This window comes from Pan paniscus, chromosome 3, assembly GCF_029289425.2.
Source record: "Pan paniscus chromosome 3, NHGRI_mPanPan1-v2.0_pri, whole genome shotgun sequence".
Classification (NCBI taxonomy): Eukaryota; Metazoa; Chordata; class Mammalia; order Primates; family Hominidae; genus Pan; species Pan paniscus.
Window position 1 is genome coordinate 76,406,162 of NC_073252.2, and position 19,815 is coordinate 76,425,976.

At 35.6% G+C, this 19,815-nt stretch overlaps 1 protein-coding gene across 38 annotated transcripts in view; it reads right to left on the reverse strand.

The window, feature by feature from the left end:
• FIP1L1 (factor interacting with PAPOLA and CPSF1) overlaps positions 1-19,815 on the reverse strand; it is an 82,381-nt gene that overhangs the window by 55,700 nt on the left and 6,866 nt on the right. For 12 of the 38 annotated variants that reach the window (XM_008954085.6, XM_034958818.3, XM_003806463.7 and 9 more), the window contains 5 exons: positions 14,325-14,389; positions 13,570-13,677; positions 13,060-13,190; positions 12,703-12,771; positions 4,335-4,444 (listed from right to left, as the gene is read on the reverse strand). In XM_008954085.6, the coding sequence (XP_008952333.1) occupies positions 4,335-4,444; positions 12,703-12,771; positions 13,060-13,190; positions 13,570-13,677; positions 14,325-14,389 (483 nt within the window). The remainder of the gene's footprint in view (positions 1-4,334; positions 4,445-12,702; positions 12,772-13,059; positions 13,191-13,569; positions 13,678-14,324; positions 14,390-19,815) is intronic. The other 26 variants (XM_008954094.6, XM_003806464.7, XM_008954068.6 and 23 more) reach the window with 3 other exon arrangements.

Consider the following 19,815-nt stretch of genomic DNA (forward strand, 5'->3'; position numbering starts at 1 on the left):
GGGTGGGGGGAGGGGGGAGGGATAGCATTAGGAGATATACCTAATGCTAAATGACGAGTTAATGGGTGCAGCACACCAGCATCGCACATGTATACATACGTAACTAACCTGCACATTGTGCACATGTACCCTAAAACTTAAAGTATAATAAAAAAAAAAAGTGCATTTTATACGATGACTGGAGATGACCAGCTCAGTGGCTGGACAGAGAAGCAGCTCCAAAGCACTTCCCAAAGCCAAACTTGCACCAGAAAAAGATCATGGTCACTGTTTGGTGATCTGCTGCCGGTCTAATCCACTACGGCTTTCTGAATACCAGCACAACCACTTCATCTAAGAAGTATGCTCAGCAAATCGATGAGATGCACCAAAAACTGCAATGCCTGCAGCCGGCATTGGGCAACAGAAAGAGCCCAATACTCCTCCACAACAATGCCCAACCGCATGTTGCACAACCAATGCTTCAAAAGTTGAATGAATTGGACAACAAAGTTTTGCCTCATCCGCCATATTCATCTGATCTCCTGCCTCCCAACTACCACTTTTTCAAGCATCTTAAGAACTTTTTGCAGGGAAAACACTTCCACAATCAGCAGGATACAGAAAATGCTTTCCAAGAGTTTGTCAAATCCGAAGCACGGATTTTTACACTACAGGAATAAAGAAACTTATTTCTCATTGGCAAAAAATGTGATTGTAATGGTTTCTATTTTGATTAATAAAGATGTGTTTGAGCCTAGTTATGATTTAAATTTCACAGTCCAAAACCGCAATTACTTTTACACCAATCTAAAAACAATCTACTATAATTAAAGTTGTATGAATGTGGTCTCTCTCAAAATACCTTATTGTAACATACTACAGGTAATTGAAACCAAGGAAAGCAAAACCTAGATAAGAAAGTAGTACTGTACAGTTTCTCTCCCTGTGTCATCAATTTTTTACTTTAACTCATTCCCATCAGCATATAAAAATACTGTAATTCCTCTCATCTTGAAAAAAAGGTTTCTCTTGACCCCACACTTCACTCCAGCTGCCCAGCTACTCCTTTCACCTAGTTTATTCACAGAGCTCCAAAAAACTATTTCAGACCTCTTTTCTTCTCAAACACTCAATGCTACCTTCCAGTGGCCTCTTATTTCCAACAGCCTCACTCTCACCAGATAAGTCTGCATATTATTTTGCCGGGAAAAATGAAAGCAATCAGAAGAGAACTTTCAATTATTCCCATTCCATTATCCACCTACCCATCTGCACTGGTGCCCTGTATCCTGCCTTCGTTACTGTTCTTATGAATGAACGGTCCATGCTTCTACTTAAGGGCAACTTCTCCACTTCATATTACATCTCATCCCTTTGGCTTTATTAAACGACATTCCTCTACAACTTCCCTGTCTTACACCACCAATTTCTCCTTTAATAACTCATTCCCGTAAATATACAAAATGCTGTAATTATTATTATTTTTTAGACAGTGTCTCACTCTGTCGCCAAGGCTGGAGTGCAGTGGTGCGATCTTGGCTCACTGCAACCTCTACCTCCTGGGTTCAAGTGACTCTCCCGCCTCAGCCTCCCGAGTAGCTTGAACTACAGGTTTCCTTCGCAATGCCCAGCTAATTTTTGTATTTTTAGTAGAGATGGGGTTTTGCCATGTTGGCAAGGCTGGTCTCAAACTCCTGCCCTCAACAGATCTGCCCATCTCGGCCTCCCAAAGTGCTCAGATTACAGGCATGAGCTACAGTGCCCAGCCAAAATGCTGTTTTTTTCTTTGTTTTGAAAAAAAAACTTCTCCTGACCCCACATTTCCCTCCAGATACTGTCACATTTCTCTGGCCCCCACAGAAAGAAAACAGTCTTCCAAAAAGTGCCCATATTTTCTCTTTCTAATTCTTTTCCTCCCACTCTTTCTTTAATCCATTCCAAAGTCTTTTATCTTCATTTTATACAAATGAAAATGATCCTGGTCAGGATCATCAATGACCATCAATAAAATCCAATGGTCATTCTTAGTCTTCATTTTCTTGACCAATCAATTGGATTTAGTATTTGATAGCTGACATTTCTCCTTGAAACACATCATTTTCAAGACATACAGTGGGTTTTTTTCCTACTTCATTCATCATTCCTCCTTATTAATGGTCTCCTCTTACTAGTTAATCCTTATTTTCCTGACATACAAGGGAGTGCCCCAAGGCTGTCTCTTATCACTTCTCTATCAATACTTACCTCTTTTATGGTCTAATTCCATTTTGTAGTTTCATTTAAGTAATATTAAACACTGATTATCCTAAATTCATTATCTCCAGCCCATACCCTTCCCTTCTACTCCAGATCCATATAGCCAACTTCCTACTCAAATTTCCCACTTGCATGTCCAATAGGCATCTCATTTTTATTATATTCTACACTGAACTCTTGGTCTTCTTCCTCCAATAACCACTCCTCCTTATGGTCTTTTCCATCTCTGTAAATGACAAAACCATCATTCTGGTTCAGTTGATCAGAACAAAAACCTTGGATTCATCCTTAACTGCTTTTTCCTCTACAATCTACATCCAATCCATCAAGATAGGCTATTGGCTTACCTTCTGAAATATAACTGGTATCTGACTACTTCTCAACATCTCCACACCATTATCTTGGTCCAAGTTACCATTATCTCTTGCCTAGATAATTGCTGCAACCTCCTAACTGGCCTCCCTGTTTTCACCCACCCTAAGTAACTCTGTAGTCTGTTTTCAGTAAAGCGACTAAATCGAAACTTCATAAACCTAAATCAGATTATTTCATTGCTCTGCTCAAAATCCGCCAGTGAGTCCCCATTTATTTAATTTATAGGAAAAGCCAAAGCCTTTATAATGGCACACAGCCCTTACATAATCTGGCCCAAATTTTGAAAGGCCAATCAACAATAAAAAAACAAAAGGCAAAGTACAGAAAAACTATTGATTTTTAAATAGTTTAAGTATAATAGCAAACATCTAGAGTATTTTCTAGGTACCAGCACTGTTCTAAAACACTTTACATAAATGAATCCACTGAATATACATAACTACACTGTGAGGGAAGTACTATTACTACATTTTACAGATTAAGAAATCAAGGCATAAGAAGATTAGAGAATTTGCCCAATGACAGCACAGCTAGTAAGCCGCAGAGCCAGCATCTGAACTCCAGAAATCTGACTCCAGAGTCCAAGCTGTTACCATCACTCTATACTGCAGAATACCATAAACTCAATGAATGAAAGTTAACCTCTTAAAAAATGTATAAGCCAAAAGAATACTACATATTAAAATATTATATATTACTACATATTAAAAGCTTAGCTATCATAAATTCTTTAAAACCAAACATTTTGAGATTATATTTAGCTTAAATAATCACATTTCATTATGTCTATGACAATTCACAAAAATCCTGGATCACTTTATGCCATTTAATTTTGGCTGAAGGCTTCAAGAATCGTTATCTTAGAGCTAGACTAGATGCCACTATAAAGTCTCTTCCTGCATTAGATTATTCTAAAATGTCTCTTATAACAATACAAAACTGTAGAATAACAAAAACAGAAAACTATATAAAATAAATTTAAACCAGTAACACAAAAGGTAAGTGATCTGGCCGAGAACTAGTAATAGTTGGGTTATTAATTTGTTTCAGGCCCAGACTTTAGTCATCTTATCTAGTCCAAGATTAAACTACTGACCTCAAACTTCGCTAGTCTTAGCCTACTATCCTTTACCAGTTTCCTGGTAATAGCATAATAGGGTAACCATTTGTCACATTTAAGTAAAAAAGACATTTTCTAGCATATTTGCCTCTTACCTCTGATACCTTCGGGAACATATGAGGTATTATCATATAAAATCAAACAACAACAACAAATGGTTCCAATTTTAAAGATTTTCCAAGCTGAAATTTCAATAGCCTCTTTCACTACAATTAGCAAAAGACCTTCAGGCCAATAGATCTAGACTTAGAAGTCCAATAATTCTTTATGTAAGAATAGGGAGCACAGGAAACAGCAAATACTATTGTTACCACCTCTCTTGAATGTAAGACTGTCTCTTTATTCACCTCTCTTGAATATAAGATTGTCTCTTTATTCATACACAAAACTATATACCACACTTCACTTCTTGCTTACCCTAGGCTTTTTAGATGGAAAAACATCAAGAAGTTTCTTGTGAAGAATTCATTTTGTACTAAAACAAAGTAAAATGTTCCAGTTTTTTGGTAAAACATTCAGAGCTTTTATACTTAATATAGCACAAATACAATGTAAAGATACCAATGTCGTACAGTAATTGAGTTATAACTATGTAACTAACCTGCTCGGTGGAAGCCCAGTCTTGAACAAAGAAGGAGGAGAAGTAAACTCAGCTTTTGTAGATGGAAGGGCAGTTTCTTTCTCTGAGTTTCCAGTTCTTCCCTGCTGTACCTTAAAAAAAAAAGGTTATTAGCTTGTTGAATTTAACAGAACACTCAAACATAATGGACTTTAGATGTTAAAATAAGTTTACAACATTTAATTTGAAGTTAAACACTAAGAATGTTCCTTTGCTGAATATTTATTAAAATTAGCCTATTTTAGAACAGTATTAGGTGAAAGGCACCAAAGAGAGTATGGGATCAAAATGTTCCAACTATCAAAAAGTTCACATTAATAACACTTAGAAGCCGAATAAACTGTTAATTCTTTGGCACTTTCATAAATTCCTGCAGATCACTACAAATAGGTCCCAGATACTTGGTTATGACTTCATGTTTCGAATTCAAGAGAGACCTTGAAGAATTTTCCCGTTCTGTGTTCACCACCCTTATTCTAAGAAAACAATAGGTGACCATTTTAGCCATTCTGACCATTTTCTATTCAGACTGTGATTTCCTGTAACACAAATGTGAATAATCTGCTACTGTACATCCATACAATTTCTCCCATTTTCCCATCACCATTAAAAGTACCATCATCCTGACAGTTTAAGCCTGACTTCAGGCTTAAAAGCTTGAAGTCAATCATCTGTCTTAATACCTCTTCTCACTCTGTCACCCAGGCTGGAGTACAGTCGTGCAATCACGGCTCACTGAAGCCTCCACCTCCTGGGTTAAAGTGATTCTCTTGCCTCACAGCCCCCTGAGTAGCTGGGATTACAGGTGTGCACCACCATGCCTGGCTAAGTTTTGTATTTTTAGTAAAGACAGGATTTCACCATGTTGCCCAGGCTGGTCTCAAACTCCCGTCCCAAGTGATCTGCCCACCTCAGCCTCCCAAAGTGCTGGAATTACAGGTGTGAGCCACCAGGCCCAGCCTTCTCCCTCTTAATATTAATTTTAAAACCATCTATCTACTTACTCCATAATTTCTCCAAGATTTGCCTAACCTTTCTGCTCTTACTAGATCCTTTGATTGTAGCCCAGTCACATTCCTCTAGTCTGTTGAAATGACTTCTTTATGCTCTTCTGTTTTTATACTCACCTTTTTATCTTAAAATTATCATCAAACTATTCAATTTAAACAAATTCAAGTTTCCTTACACTTAAATAATATCACACCATATTTTATGTTCTACTTAAATTCTATTTAAATTCCCTGCTCCATTTAAATTCAGCATCACTCTCCTTTCCCATGAGGCAAAGGCCAAGAGAATCTCAAGACATTTTGACTGATATATTTGAACTACCAATTCAATTCCAAAATCATCTACCTCCCAACTAATCATTATGTGAAGAAAAGAAACTCTTTTACACTTGAGCCATTATAGTCAGATAGCTCTCTTATTAATAGTGTCCAACCCACTCTCTAATTGATACCCTCATATAACGAGGATCTTACATTTAGTTTATTTGAAAATGAGTTCTACCACTTAAAAAAAATTTTAAATGCCCTGATTCTAATGAGATGATGAGAATCAGCACTAAGGCAATGGGAACAGAAAGAAATGGACTTGACAGATACCTGACAGGTAAAACTGACAGGATCTGGTGAGAGAATGTAAACATCATTTATTGAATATCTATTATGTACCAGAAGCTGACAGAAACACAACAGGATCCTGGACCTTAGGAAAAAACAAACACACCAACAATCAGAGCAATATAATAAATATTATGAAAAAAATCTAAAGGATAAAAGATGTTATAATAACACAAAAAGAAATGCATTGTTCTGCCTGGGGATGTCAAGGAATATTCAGAGTTGACACTATTGTCCCAATTGCTCCCCTGACCACCAGTAATTTCTATGTAACTTCTTTCATGTCTAACAGACATCTCAAAGTTACCATGGCCAAAAACAAAACTACTAATTTCCCCTAATCTGATCCTCTACAAGTCTTCCCCATATAAATAAATGGCACCATCATCTACTGAGCTGCTCAAGGAAAAAAAGAACCATAGAAATTATCTAATACATATGAACACCCAATATGTCAACTTTACAATATATGCCAAATTCCAATCTGCGATCAGTAACCTTCCTGGAAAACACAGCTGGCAGTACTCTGAGGTTTGTCATTTGTCACACAGATATTCCAGACAGATTGTTTGGTTTACACTGAGAGGTTATCACTTCACTTATGTGTGGCAGAGAAATGAGATTTCAACAATTCCTTTTCGCATTTTTTATTTTTATTATGAGCCTTTTTATCAACAGACAGAGACACCTAATTTAGCCATGAGAAGAAAACAGCACAGACACCCTGCCTTCAGAGAAGATGCATGCCACTCCATTCATGAGTACCATTCTCCTGAGAGGGGATAAGAATAAAAACGGTGTTTTTGGACCACTTGGATTCAAGCTCTAGCCACACAGCTCACTCTCTGGTGATCACTGATCTCTCTAGCTAATTTTACTGAGTCTACCAGAAGAGGAATGAAGGAAAGTTACTCAACCACCCAAAAGAATCTCATTATGGCAATAGTGTGATTGCTTATAAGTTCCCATACAAAAAGGAATCCTTTGAAAGCATCTGGGATGATGTATTAGTGTCATAGGATTTTCTTCTTCCTGGTTTCTCTTTACAGGGAAAACAACATGAATTCAAAAGGATTCCAGTCTGAAGCACAATCACTTGCTTCCATAACAAAAATATCTCATCTTTTTCTGCACATAAACATTCTTTCATCGGTTAAAAAGAAAAATAACTTTGAATGTCTTAGAACTCTCTAGCAGTAAAAACTGCAGAGTTCAAAATTTTCCTTTCATACTCCATAATTCTCCAAAAGTATTAAGTCTGTGTATGCTTCAATAATTTTGTTAAAAAAATGCTCAATCTGAAATCAACTGCATTGACCACTTGGCTTTGCACAACAGGGAGAAAATAAATGGTTCACTGGTTATTTATATAGAGAGACTAAGAAAGCCTATTAATTGCCACTAATTTTATGACAGGTTTTAATGTTTATGAAAGCATGATTTTTTAATTTTATGAGCACTGTCCATTTGAGGTTGTAAAAGAAAGCATAAGATTCTAATTGTAGGCTGGGCGTGGTGGCTCACGCCTGTAATCCCAGCGCTTTGGGAGGCCGAGGTGGGTGAATCACGAGGTCAGGAGTTCGAGACCAGCCTGGACAACATGGTGAAACCCCATCTCTACTAAAACTAAAAAAATTAGCCAGGTGTGGTGGCAGGCGCCTGTAATTCCAGCTACTCGGGAGGCTGAGGCAAGAGAATTGCTTGAACCCGGGAGGTGGAGGTTGCAGTGAGCCAAGATCGCGCCACTGCACTCTATCTAGCCTGGGTGACAAAGCAAGACTCCATCTTGGGGAAAAAAAAGATTCTAATTGTAGTTCATTTTATCTCAACATAGAAACATTTGTTTTGGAATCTTTTTCTCACCATGTAATTGTAATTATAAAAAGCCAATGTTTTATTTCCTTTGAAGTTCTGTTACATCCATGATTGCTTTGTATAGATAATTCCTTTAAAAGGCCTACTTTTAAAGGCCTACATCTAAAATACAGTTATGGCCAGGTGCAGTGGCTCACGCCTGTAATCCCAACACTTTAGGAGGCCGAGGCGGGTGGATCACCTGAGGTCAGAAGTTAGAGACCAGCCTGGCCAACATGGCAAAACCCTGTCTCTACTAAAAATACAAAAAACATACAGATGTGGTGGTATACACCTGTAATCCCAGCTACTCGGGAGGCTGAGGCAGGAGAATCACTTGAACCCAGGAGGTGGAGGTTGCAGTGAGCCAAGATCACACCATTGCACTCCAGCATGGGCAACAAGAGTGAAATTCTGTCTCAAGAAAAAAAAAAAATCATAAAATACAGTTATGCCAATGAAGGCCTACTCAGGGTGATATCTATATCCACAAGATGAGTGCTCATTATTCTAATAGGATTTGTTGAGGTACTTTTCAACCCTGTGATGCTGAGATATATAAATAAGAAATCAAAAAATTAACGTAGATATACACATACACACACACACGCACACACACAAAATTCCATCACTTTATTACTATGTCTCATCCTAAAACAGTACCTGGCATGCAATAAGTACTCAATAAGTATTTGTTACTTGACTGTCTTTGGGAATCAACTTAAATGTCACTTCTTCAAACTCCAAAGAACATGTAGTTTATAACTATATCATCTTTAGCATGATTATTTAATTAATACCTAAATTTTCCCATTAAGCACAATAAATGCCTAGACTATAGGCTCCATGTCTATTATGGTGACCTCCCCTTCTCCCCAAAGCCTAAGGTACTTCCTGGCACAGTCAATGCTCAATTAAAAACCGGGAAGGAGGAACCGGGAAGGATTGGGGAAAGAGACGTGGGAGAGACATTAAAAGAGAAAGAGAGAGGTGGGGTCAGAGAAGATATTAAGAAAATGTCATAGATTTTTAAACACACAAAAATTGCCCGTGTTTCCCAGCTTTTCTTTTTTCCTTAATTTCTTCATAATATCCTCATTCTATTAAACAATTCTGAAAATCCTCACTATTCTAGCAACCTTTCTAGTCAACTTGATTATCCATTTGTTTGTCTTCAGATGTTACACTCAAGATTACACACTCAAAATTTGTCTAACCAGTAACATAATGAGATTATTTCACATGACCTAATATCTTAAGAAATGACCATAAGACATTATGACTAATTTTCTAAAAACAAATTTATGTCAGATCTGACAAATCCAAACAAAACTTAAGTCTACAACCTTGAGAAGCTAAATACTCACCCAAATTATGCTACCACTGTACTAAAAGTTTGAAAAATATTTTTGAAATTTCCTTTGGCTGCCTATCACAGCTTCATTTGTAAAAGTTTAACTTTACAAACAATATCTTAAAAAAAAACCCTTAAGTAAACTAAGGTGCATCCAAATAATAAACTATGTAGCTATTTTAAATTATATTTATAAAAAAATTTAAGAACTCATGAAAACATTACATGTTAAAGTCAAGAAAAGGAAAAACAGACAACCATAAATAAATTATCACAATTTTGTTTCAACCTATAAGAAAAAAACTGAGAAAGCAACAAAATTTAGAACTTTGAAATTAGATTAAAAAATAGTAACTGACTGAGCAGACCAAAGAAAACTGAATCCTAAGTCAGCAATGAGAAAGCAAAGACAATGATTATCATGTCAGGACCCTCAAAAATTCAGAAATTAAAAGCTCCAGCTACCAGAACATTTGCATCAGCCAAGTATATACCCTCTAGATAGAATACTGGAATACCTTATCTGAAAAAAATCTGATTACCACAAAAAGAAAAACACCTAAAAATACTGACATCAGGGAATGTGAAAAAACAGCCCTCCAGTGAAGCCTGCAGTCAAGCAAGTTCTATTCAGATGTACAGAGCTTCCAATCAATTTTAGCAGCCCACCATTACATGAGTGAATGGCCAACAATCAACAAACATTTCAGAAAAGTCTAAGTCAGAAGATAAAAATAACTAACTTAAATAATCAAGTTGAAAACAGACTATGCAGGAAAAGAAAAATCTAACAGAAACAAAACAGCCTATCATTAATATCCTTTGAGAGAGGAGGGAAAAAGATACTGCATTACTGTAGGCATGAATAATAAGATGCTACAACTAAATAATAAAGAAAAATTTTCTTGGAAATTAACAACAGAAATGAAAAGTAAGTACAATAACATTATAAGAATAAAAAATTCTCCCAGATAATGGAAAAGATGAAAAAGAGAAAAACAATAAAAAAAATTAGAAGACCATTCGAAGATATCCAATATTATCTAGAATAGAAAAGAAAGCAGAGAAAAAAGTAAAAGAAGAAAGTGTTCCATAAGTGAAGGATATGTGCTTCCAAATCGAGAAGGTGCAACTGAATGCTTGGTACAATGGATGAAAACAGACCAAGACACATAACTGTAAAATTTCAGAAAACTGGTGACAAAGCTCATACATTCACAGCCGGGGGGGGGGGCGGGGGTGGGGGGCGGCGGGGGGAAAATCTATGCATATGTGCACAAATGAATAAAAAATATTTTAAGAAAACGTTGTAGTCAACGTTTTCTCATACATACATGTTATCTATTCCCACTAGTCACTTCTCTCTTGCCATTCACTCTAATTAAATAATTACACAATTGTTTTTGTACCCAATTGAGTGGCTTTATTTTTATACCTACTAAATTTTTTCTTTTATTTTGCTTGTTAAAAAAACTTTATTCATATTGAAGTACATAAAAGGCTGTTACCTCAAGAATGTCAAAACACTGTTAAGTGTTGAAGCTGTATGATAAGCACCTAAGGGTTCATGTGTACTATTCTACTTGTTACTGGGTTTGCAAATTGTTTAATGAAAAGTAAATAAAGTTATCTTAAAGAGGCTGATGGGCTGTCTCACACTTAAGGATGAAAAAATTCTATTTGCAGCAGATATGAAAATAAATTTTAATTCTTAAATCCACTCCTTTGCCCATTCATCCTCATAAGTGAGTTCAGGCCCTAGTTCATTTTAGTCCTATAGTATGGCAACAGCTCCCTATCTGTTTCACACCCCTTTCATTCTACAGCCCATCCTGCTGCCAGTTCCTTTTCTAAATACCAGATCTGCACTTCATTCTACTGCTCAGGAACTTTCAAACAGCTTCCTATTGGCTACACAAATGTTTGCAGGTTAGTTTAAAATCAATGTCCTGCTCATCATGGCCCTATTTCCACCATTTCCTACGGACCACAATATACATAAAGAAAAAATGTTTGCCACACATATTCTTAATACACACCCTATTCCCAAATCAGTATTTCTACCAAACATATTAGTATTTAAACACACTATCAAGGCAAGAAAACCATGAAGACTGTACCCACCGAATTAAAATCTTTCATTCAGAATCCAATCAGAATGGAATACTCTATGACCTCCTCTCACATAGCCAAAAGAAACTTCAAAATAAATTTTTCAGTACACAGTATGTATATAAAATACACATTCATAACGGCTACCTTCAATGAGACTGACCCCTAGGAGTTTCTTTTTATTCTCTTCTTAAGTCTACTACAAAAAATAAAGTATACAGAAGCTAACAGTTTATGATGGCAGTTCTCATTTCTATTAAAAGAAAATAAAATGCACTGCTGCTAATGAACTAGTTCATTAAGACAACTTTTCTACCCATTGCAGTCAAGTCTAATATATTCAATGCCTATATAGACAACATAACCCAGAAAAAACTGATGACCCTTTAAAACACAACAGACATCATCACATACTTTCAAAATATTTGCAAAAGAAGAACCAAATACTTACGCAAAGTAGGATGTAAATTAAAATAAAATTATCTATATAGAACTGTGTACAGTAGAGTGGTTGTATCTGCAGACATAGCACACACACTGCATAAGGCAGTATTCTGGTGGACAGGGCTGCAAACCCAAAAGGGGAGCAGTGGTCTCTTTCCAGTCCACTAAAGTTCCCTGAGTATACAACCCAATCTAAAAGCCACTCCCAATCTTCATCCCAGTGTCATTCAATATAAGAGTCAACTATTAAGGTAAAGAAAAAAGAGTACACAATCAGTTTTCCATAAAAGAACTATGACAATATAGTATTATTCTTTGGACTGGGTCTGTGATCATACCATGGAATGGAGAAGCCAGAAATCAGACTTGTTATACAAGTTGTAGTATCAACCTCAAAGTCTCTCACATAAACCTACTCCTTTTAAGAACAAATTTTTAAAATCAATGGCAGTATCTCATTATGTTGAGTTCTTAAAGCCTCTCAGAGAATGCCTAAGATTTTTGAAGATATCTTGAGCTATCAGGGCATTACACCAATGATATCAGTGTTGTAAGTGTCATAGAGATAAACAGTATGCCACCTTCCTTACCATTTTTTTAAAGAGAACAAAAAAGTTTCCAATTCTGTTGATAAAGATTAGAGTATTATCTACAATGAGAGCATAATCTGTTGCCACTAACTTTTCTATCCTACAAACATGTATTACGACTCAAAATGAAATCACAACATACAGCAAACAATAGTTTTACTCGGCATTTGTTAGTATAATAGGCTATAAATTCACATGCTTGCAAAAGTGGAGATAAAACAACAATCAGCAAATTTGTAAGTCACCAGGAAGCTGAAGGTTTGGAAAAAAGGTAGCTATTTCCACTTTAATCTTGTCCCTTAAGTAGTGGCATGGGAGCAGACTCAAGAACAAAAAATGAGAGCAACCAAGGATAATTTACTAAAATTCACCTTAAAAAGATTGAATCTGCCATCTTGGATCTCTGCACCTGGTGTAACTTCCATAGTACAGTCTTCGGCCTAAGTTAAATAACATATTCCCCATTAAGATACCACATAATATTTAATTAATAGGCCATATAAAGACAAACTAGCTGTGGCTAGTCTGTGATTTGAAAGTAAGAACATCAGATAATCATTAAATACGAAACTCTAAAAGGGAGGGAAGGGAAAAACAAACATGGTAAACAAAATGGAATTTTTAAACTATCATAGCATTTAACCACTTTTATAGGGAAGCGATTTATTTGGGGAGTAAAAGTGGGACGGTAGACAAGCCAAGGGTATTCCGGAGTATTTATTAATTACCGTAATTTTATTTGTCGTAGAGGTTACTGGTATAACTTCAAGTCCCATTCGTATCCTCTTTTGTTTTTCACAGTAAGCTTTCCAGGTATCTTCATTAAATCCATAATTAAAATAATCAGAAAGATCAGCACCTAAAGATAAAACACAACTTTGGTGTACAAATATTTCAGCTCTATTTTTATGCAGCATCAAAAATATACTAAACTATAAAAATATAAATTTAGAGTTCTATCAGTTATCACTCTATCATTTATGGTGGCAAAAAGACTATAACATTTTTGATCAAATTATTCCCTTTACAAACGCCATTATAATAAACAATAAGTCTACATTTTAAGTAATACAAGGCCACCAGTAAGATTTAATAATCCAAGTCATTATTACTCATCATTTGCTTAAGACAATTAAAATTATAATGAAAAAATAAAATTCTAAATTGATGTTCAAAAAAATTTTCTGATGACTTCACACTGAAAATATTGAAATTAATATAATCCACAATAATCTTACCAGGTTTACGCCATGGTTTATCTTCAAAAGAATCCAAATCTACCTCTAAGAGTGGAACTCCATTAATGCTTCCAGGTGCATCAAGGTCTACTCCTTTGACTTTTGTCCCTGTTTTATAAAATTACAAAATGAAGGAGCTACACTTGCAAGAAGCTGGGCGATACCATAGACAAACAGAAAATATAAACACCTTTTTACTATTCCTGGCACATATACACACACAAACAGAAAACAAACATCTTTTTACTATTCCTGGCAAAAAACCTGGCAAGGGTTCCAAACAAAGCAGAGACTAAAATACGTGCTACTGGACTCTTTCCAGAAAAACTTTACCAGTCTCTGTGATGTACGGTCAAAAATTACTCTTTAAAAAGAGCTATTATCACCTTGGCCGGGCGCAGTGGCTCACACATGGAATCCCAACACTCTGGGAGGCCAAGGCAGGTAGATCACTTAAGCTCGAAAGTTCAAGACCAGCCTGAACAACATGGTGAGACCTGGTCTCTACATAAAAATACAAAAATTGGCCAAGCATGGTGGTGCACGCCCGCAGTCCCAGCTACTTGAGAAGGTGAAGTGGGAGGATGGTTTGAGCCCAGGAGACGGAGGTTGCAGTGAACTAAGATTGCGCCACTGTACTCCAGCCTGGGTGACAGAGCCAGACTCTGTCCCCGACTAAAAAAAAAAGCTATTAAGACCTATTTAAGATATGTGCCTTATTTCCCTATTGATGCAACAGAAAATACAAATTTTACCTGTAGTTCCATAAACTCTTCCCCCTGTCTTGATGTTAAGATTTACAGGTGCTGTACCATAACTCCTAAAAACAAACAAACAAAAAAAACAGAAATTATCCTGAAAAGCTTAAACAAAACAGTAATATATTCCATTTGTACAAACAAATTATACAATCACGTAGTAAATGGATAGTGTGACACACATTTTATTTCTATCTTTATTTTTTAAATTTTGTATAGATGAGATCTCATACCATGTTGTCCAGGCTGGTCTCGAACTCCAGAGCTCAAGCAATCCTCCCACCTTGGCTTCCCAAAATGCTGAGATTACAAGAGTGAGCCACCGTGCCCAGCTAACACATATTTTAAAAAACATTTTAAACTGATTTGTAAAGTCACTTGCTCAATAAAAGGCAAAAACAGTAAAAAAAAAAAAAAAAAAGCCTGACTTGTTTCCATTTCAAAAACCTTTTTGCCAATAACTCAACATTCTACTGTAACAAACTTCACAAGAAATAAGGCTAAGAAGGGAAAAATAGTTTACACCCCTTGTCTTCATTTCCTTGCCTCCCAGTTATTAAATATACAGCACTCTTAAGCATAAGTAAAATTCCTCCAACTTGTTGTCAAATCTAGTGGCCTTTCAGTTCTTCCTGCATTTGATATTGTTAATAAATCCTTTTTCAACTATTCATGGAGTACTCAGTCCATAACAGAAATTTATTGACAAGAAATTCAAAAATAAGTCTAGCATGAAAGCAGAACAGTGTTTGCCGTTGGTGGGTGGTTAATGACCAAGAGGCAAAATGAGAGAAACTTCTAGGATGCCAATTATGTTTCATATCTTGATCTGGCTGTAGTTACATCAATGTATATATTTGAAAAAATATTAAGCTGCACCTTTTTAGATGTAATATAACACAGAGTGATAAAGAAAAAAATATCTGAAGTTGGACCAACCCACATTCAAATGTTTTGTCAATTGCTAGTTGTGTAATCTTGGCCAAAACACCTAAGACTTGCATACAATTATTTGAATAATTCATTGCATTTTTACTTGTATAAATGAGCCTTGTATACATTTTCTGTAATATGGGGTTACAGACAGTTCTTTACTTCTTTATATAATGGATTCTTATATATGAGTAGTATTATCAAATATACTAATTAAAAGAGACTTTTCTGTTACTAGGGAAGTTAGAAGAAAATGGGAATGGGCAAAGAAGGACCAACTCCCACTGAACAAAAACATATCAGTAAGACGGCCGGGCACGGCGGCTCACGCCTGTAATCCCAGCACTTTGGGAGGCCGAGGCGGGTGGATCACGAGGTCAGGAGATCAAGACCATCCTGGCTAACACCATGAAACCCCGTCTCCACTAAAAAATAGAAAAAAATTAGCCAGGCATGGGGGTGGGTGCCTGTAATCCCAGCTACTCAGGAGGCTGAAGCATGAGAATGGCGTGAACCCAGGAGGCGGAGCTTGCAGTGAGATCGCGCCACTGCACTCCAGCCTGGGCGAAAGAGCGAGACTCTATCTCAAAAAAAAAAAAGATATCAGTAAGACCTCAAGTCACAGATGTTTTCAATGATATATTTCTCACATTATATTCATGTTATATATTTGGTTCTTTTCTCTCAGAACTTCAGCCATCTGGACTTCAGATTCACTGCTTTGGGTCTAATAATAATTACTTCCATCTTTTGTCTCTGATGTACTACATTTAAGACTTAGGTTTAGTTACGTTTGCACTGTCATTTTTCTTTTTTACTTAAAAAAGAAAAATGTAAATTCAATAAAATGTCTAATTGTATCAAATAACTGTAGCTCCACAGCTAGAAATGCAAAAATTACAAAGTGGACCAAATATTACTGTCAAGCAGTACTATCGTCACCAACTTGAAATAATCATTTTATAGGCTGATTAATTCATGTAATGCTTACTGAGCACCAAACCATGTCAAGTATGGTTCTAGGCTGAGGAAAAAGTATGAGGAGCTGGACAATTACGGTTCCTGCCTTCACGATGTTTACATTTTAACAATCCAAATTCAGAAAAAGTGACTTAGCAGTATCTACATATGATGTACATGATTTTTCTACAAATGTACAAAAATCAAGGATTTTCTCTAAACTGTTCTCTTACAGGACCGTATAGAATAAAACAGTATTTTTATAAAAGGCTTAGCCACAAGTGTTCAATAAATGAGCTTCTTCGCTTTCCACCTAGCTACTTTCTATTCCCCATTCTGCCTTTTAAAACATCATTTTTCTTTTTTAAGCCACAAGCCTTTGTAGAGAAGCCTGTGTAGAGAAGCTTAGTGGTATGAAAAATTGCAAAGGCAAATTTGATATAATGTCCAATAGATCCCTATGAAGTCTCAGACCACTCTAAAGGCTAGATCCTATACTTGGACTTTCTATAGGAACTCCAAAATAAACATGTCAAATGAATCTATTTTGTGGGAGGTGGGAGCAGTAGCACCCACCTGTACCCAATTAACTGCTCTAGAAATCTTTAAGTCACTGAGCCCTTTACCTCCTCCTCCATCCACAACCAACCAGTTACCCATGTTATTTGTTTCTATTTATTCTTTGAGACAGGATCTTACTATATTGCCCAGGCTGGCCTGAAACTCCAAGGCTCAAGCAATCCTCCTACCTCAGCCTCCCAAGTCCATGGGACTACAGGTGTATACCACATGCCTGACTATATTTCTGTTTCTCTAATACTCAAATGTACTATTTTCCCATTCATCTCTCTACTACTGCTGCCTTAGTCTAGATTATCATCTCACCTGGACAACTACTTCACATCTATTAGTCAATGTCTCTCCATCTAACCCATCTCAACTACTGATGCTAGAGTTATCTTTTCAAATGATATGACCTGTCTAAAAACCTAATTAGGGGTGTCTAAGGGAGAGAATAGAGTCATGAGTCCTTAGTTTCTGTTTCTGGTTAGGCCAGTAAAGCCCCTTTATCACCCCTCTTTTCCACTTATCACTGGAGACAGAAACTAAAAACCATGGCTTTGGGCAGCTAAAAGACTAAAACAAAGCAAAACAGAACAACAACAGCAACAAAATAAGGTGCACTGGACAAGCCTGCAAGGTCTACAAAGACATAGCAAAAGCATCCTAACTCCTTCCATAAGTGATTTCAACCGTCTCTTTTCGTCTACCTTATCGTCCAGCCATGTACTTCCTCCAAGGCATGCATCTAATACATTTATTGTTAGGCAGTGTCCTCCACCTAAAAACCACTGTCTCCCATCTCAAAAATTATTCAAACAAGTTCAAATGTTACCTCTGGGATCTTCTCTTCAACACCTGTAGGCTTTTAGCAACTCTCCTCTCAAACCTTTCGAATCACTTTGTACATGTTTCTATTCTAGCACTTATGTTGCACTGAAAATATTTACTCACATGTCTGGCATCCTCACTACCTCTGGAAAATAATAACTTCCTGTATTCTCATCAATTAATACATTCACAGATAAAAAATTACTGCTTTCATGTAACTTTATCTAATTTGTTAACTCCACGAAATTTCATGGTGATTTTACCAAGGGTTCTTTTGTAGCATGGTAAATGTAAAAAAAATAATAATAATGGAATGATCACAGATGGTTTGATAAAGGCACATTATCTTTGCTACTTAACACAGTGCCAGATAAATTATGTCTTTAAAAATTATTTATTGAGTACATAAATGGATCAATCTCACAGAGATAGGTAACAAACTACTTTCCAAGATAAATTATTCCTACTTTAAGAGTTGCTTTTCTTCATACCTTACTTACATATAAAATGAACTTGTAACAAAGGTATGTTACCCAAAAAAAAAAAAAAAAAAAAAATGCTATTTTGTATTTCCTAACAATTTACAATAAATCAATTCAGTCCTTGGACACAGTTTGTTCTTTAAATTTGCTTCTGAAAACGCTGTGCATAAGTAAATGTTTATCAAATTTCATTTTCTCACTGACTTTGTTTTCAAGGGATATACCTTGAAATATAGAGGTTAAACAACTTTACACTCTTCACAAATGCCTGTATTTTACTTTCGAAATGCATAAAATGAATAAAAAATAAATCAACTGATAAATGGGTAAACGCATAGAGGGATATGAGTTCAAGCAAACAAAGCAAAATGTAGATTGTATAATCTAGGTGATGGGTAAATGAGCATTCACGTGTCAATTCCTTCAACTTTTGTGAGCATTTGAAAATTTTCATAATCAAATGTCTAAGGGGGAAAACCCTCAGAGACAACTGTAACTAAATAACATTCAGTTTATTTAGTCAATAACCATTTACTGCACACTTAACTGTATTTAAGGCAATGTGAGGAAGAGAAAACTTCATAAATCACAGTTTCTTGTTTTTTTGAAGAGTTTTGAATACAATGGTTTCTACTCTATAGAAATCTAAAGTGTCTAAAGGTAATAAATATGTATAAACATAATTACAATGCATAAAACTGAAAATTGCTATAAGAAATAAAGTTTAGTAAGGTACTATGGAAGTCCACGTATATTTAATATTTGAGTGCAATTTCTACCAAAAAAAGGTCCCATCCATAATCCAAAAAAATTGTCATTTGCTTCAAGTTGTTCTATAACTTGCAAATACAAATAATTTTACATAACATTTAATGAACATGCAATTATTACAATTTTATGTGTTCCTTTTGCATCATGCAGATAGTAAAGGCCTACTAGTACTACAGTATAAGCCCAACTTTCTCATTAAGTAATTATTTACTTTCCCAAATGAGAATGAGGAGCACATTTAGAATATCCACCCCTAACATGAAAAATCAGCCTCTTTACTCTGTTCCCTAAAAAGGTGCTAGGATTTTAAAATTACACGGGTAGTCATTATTATAATACAAAACTGACTATGACAATAACTGAATTGGCTTTAAGCTTCCTGAAATGACTTCTGAAAACAAATGACTCTACTAATAAAATATTTAACAATATTTTTGTATATACTGGTTGATTCCAGATGAGGTTGCTTAATGAACTATAGCGAAATTAATGTATTTTATGTTTCCAATGCATAAGCTATAATAACCACATTATACAGCCAATTTGAAAAACAAAACACATTGACTCTTGAAAAACAAAACACATTGACTCTTATTCTCCTATCGTAACTAAATCACAATTCGTACTTCAATGTATTTCCCTTCCAATCTTTCTGTAAGATTCTTTATGCGCTCAATGAGTCAATGACAGTCCATTTACTTGGTCCAGTTTATAGAATACAAAATTGGAGACAAACATTGGCCTAAAAGGCCTAAGGGAGAATTAGAAACCTGAAAACACTATTAAGAACAAAAAGAAATACTTTTGATATTGTTTTTATTAGACAAAAAAATTAAAAACCTAAACTCAGGTCTGGATAATAAAGTGAAATAATAATAAGTACAGATACAAATTACAATTTAAGGATTTCTAATTCTAATCAAAGAATTTATAGTACTTTTTTTTTTTCT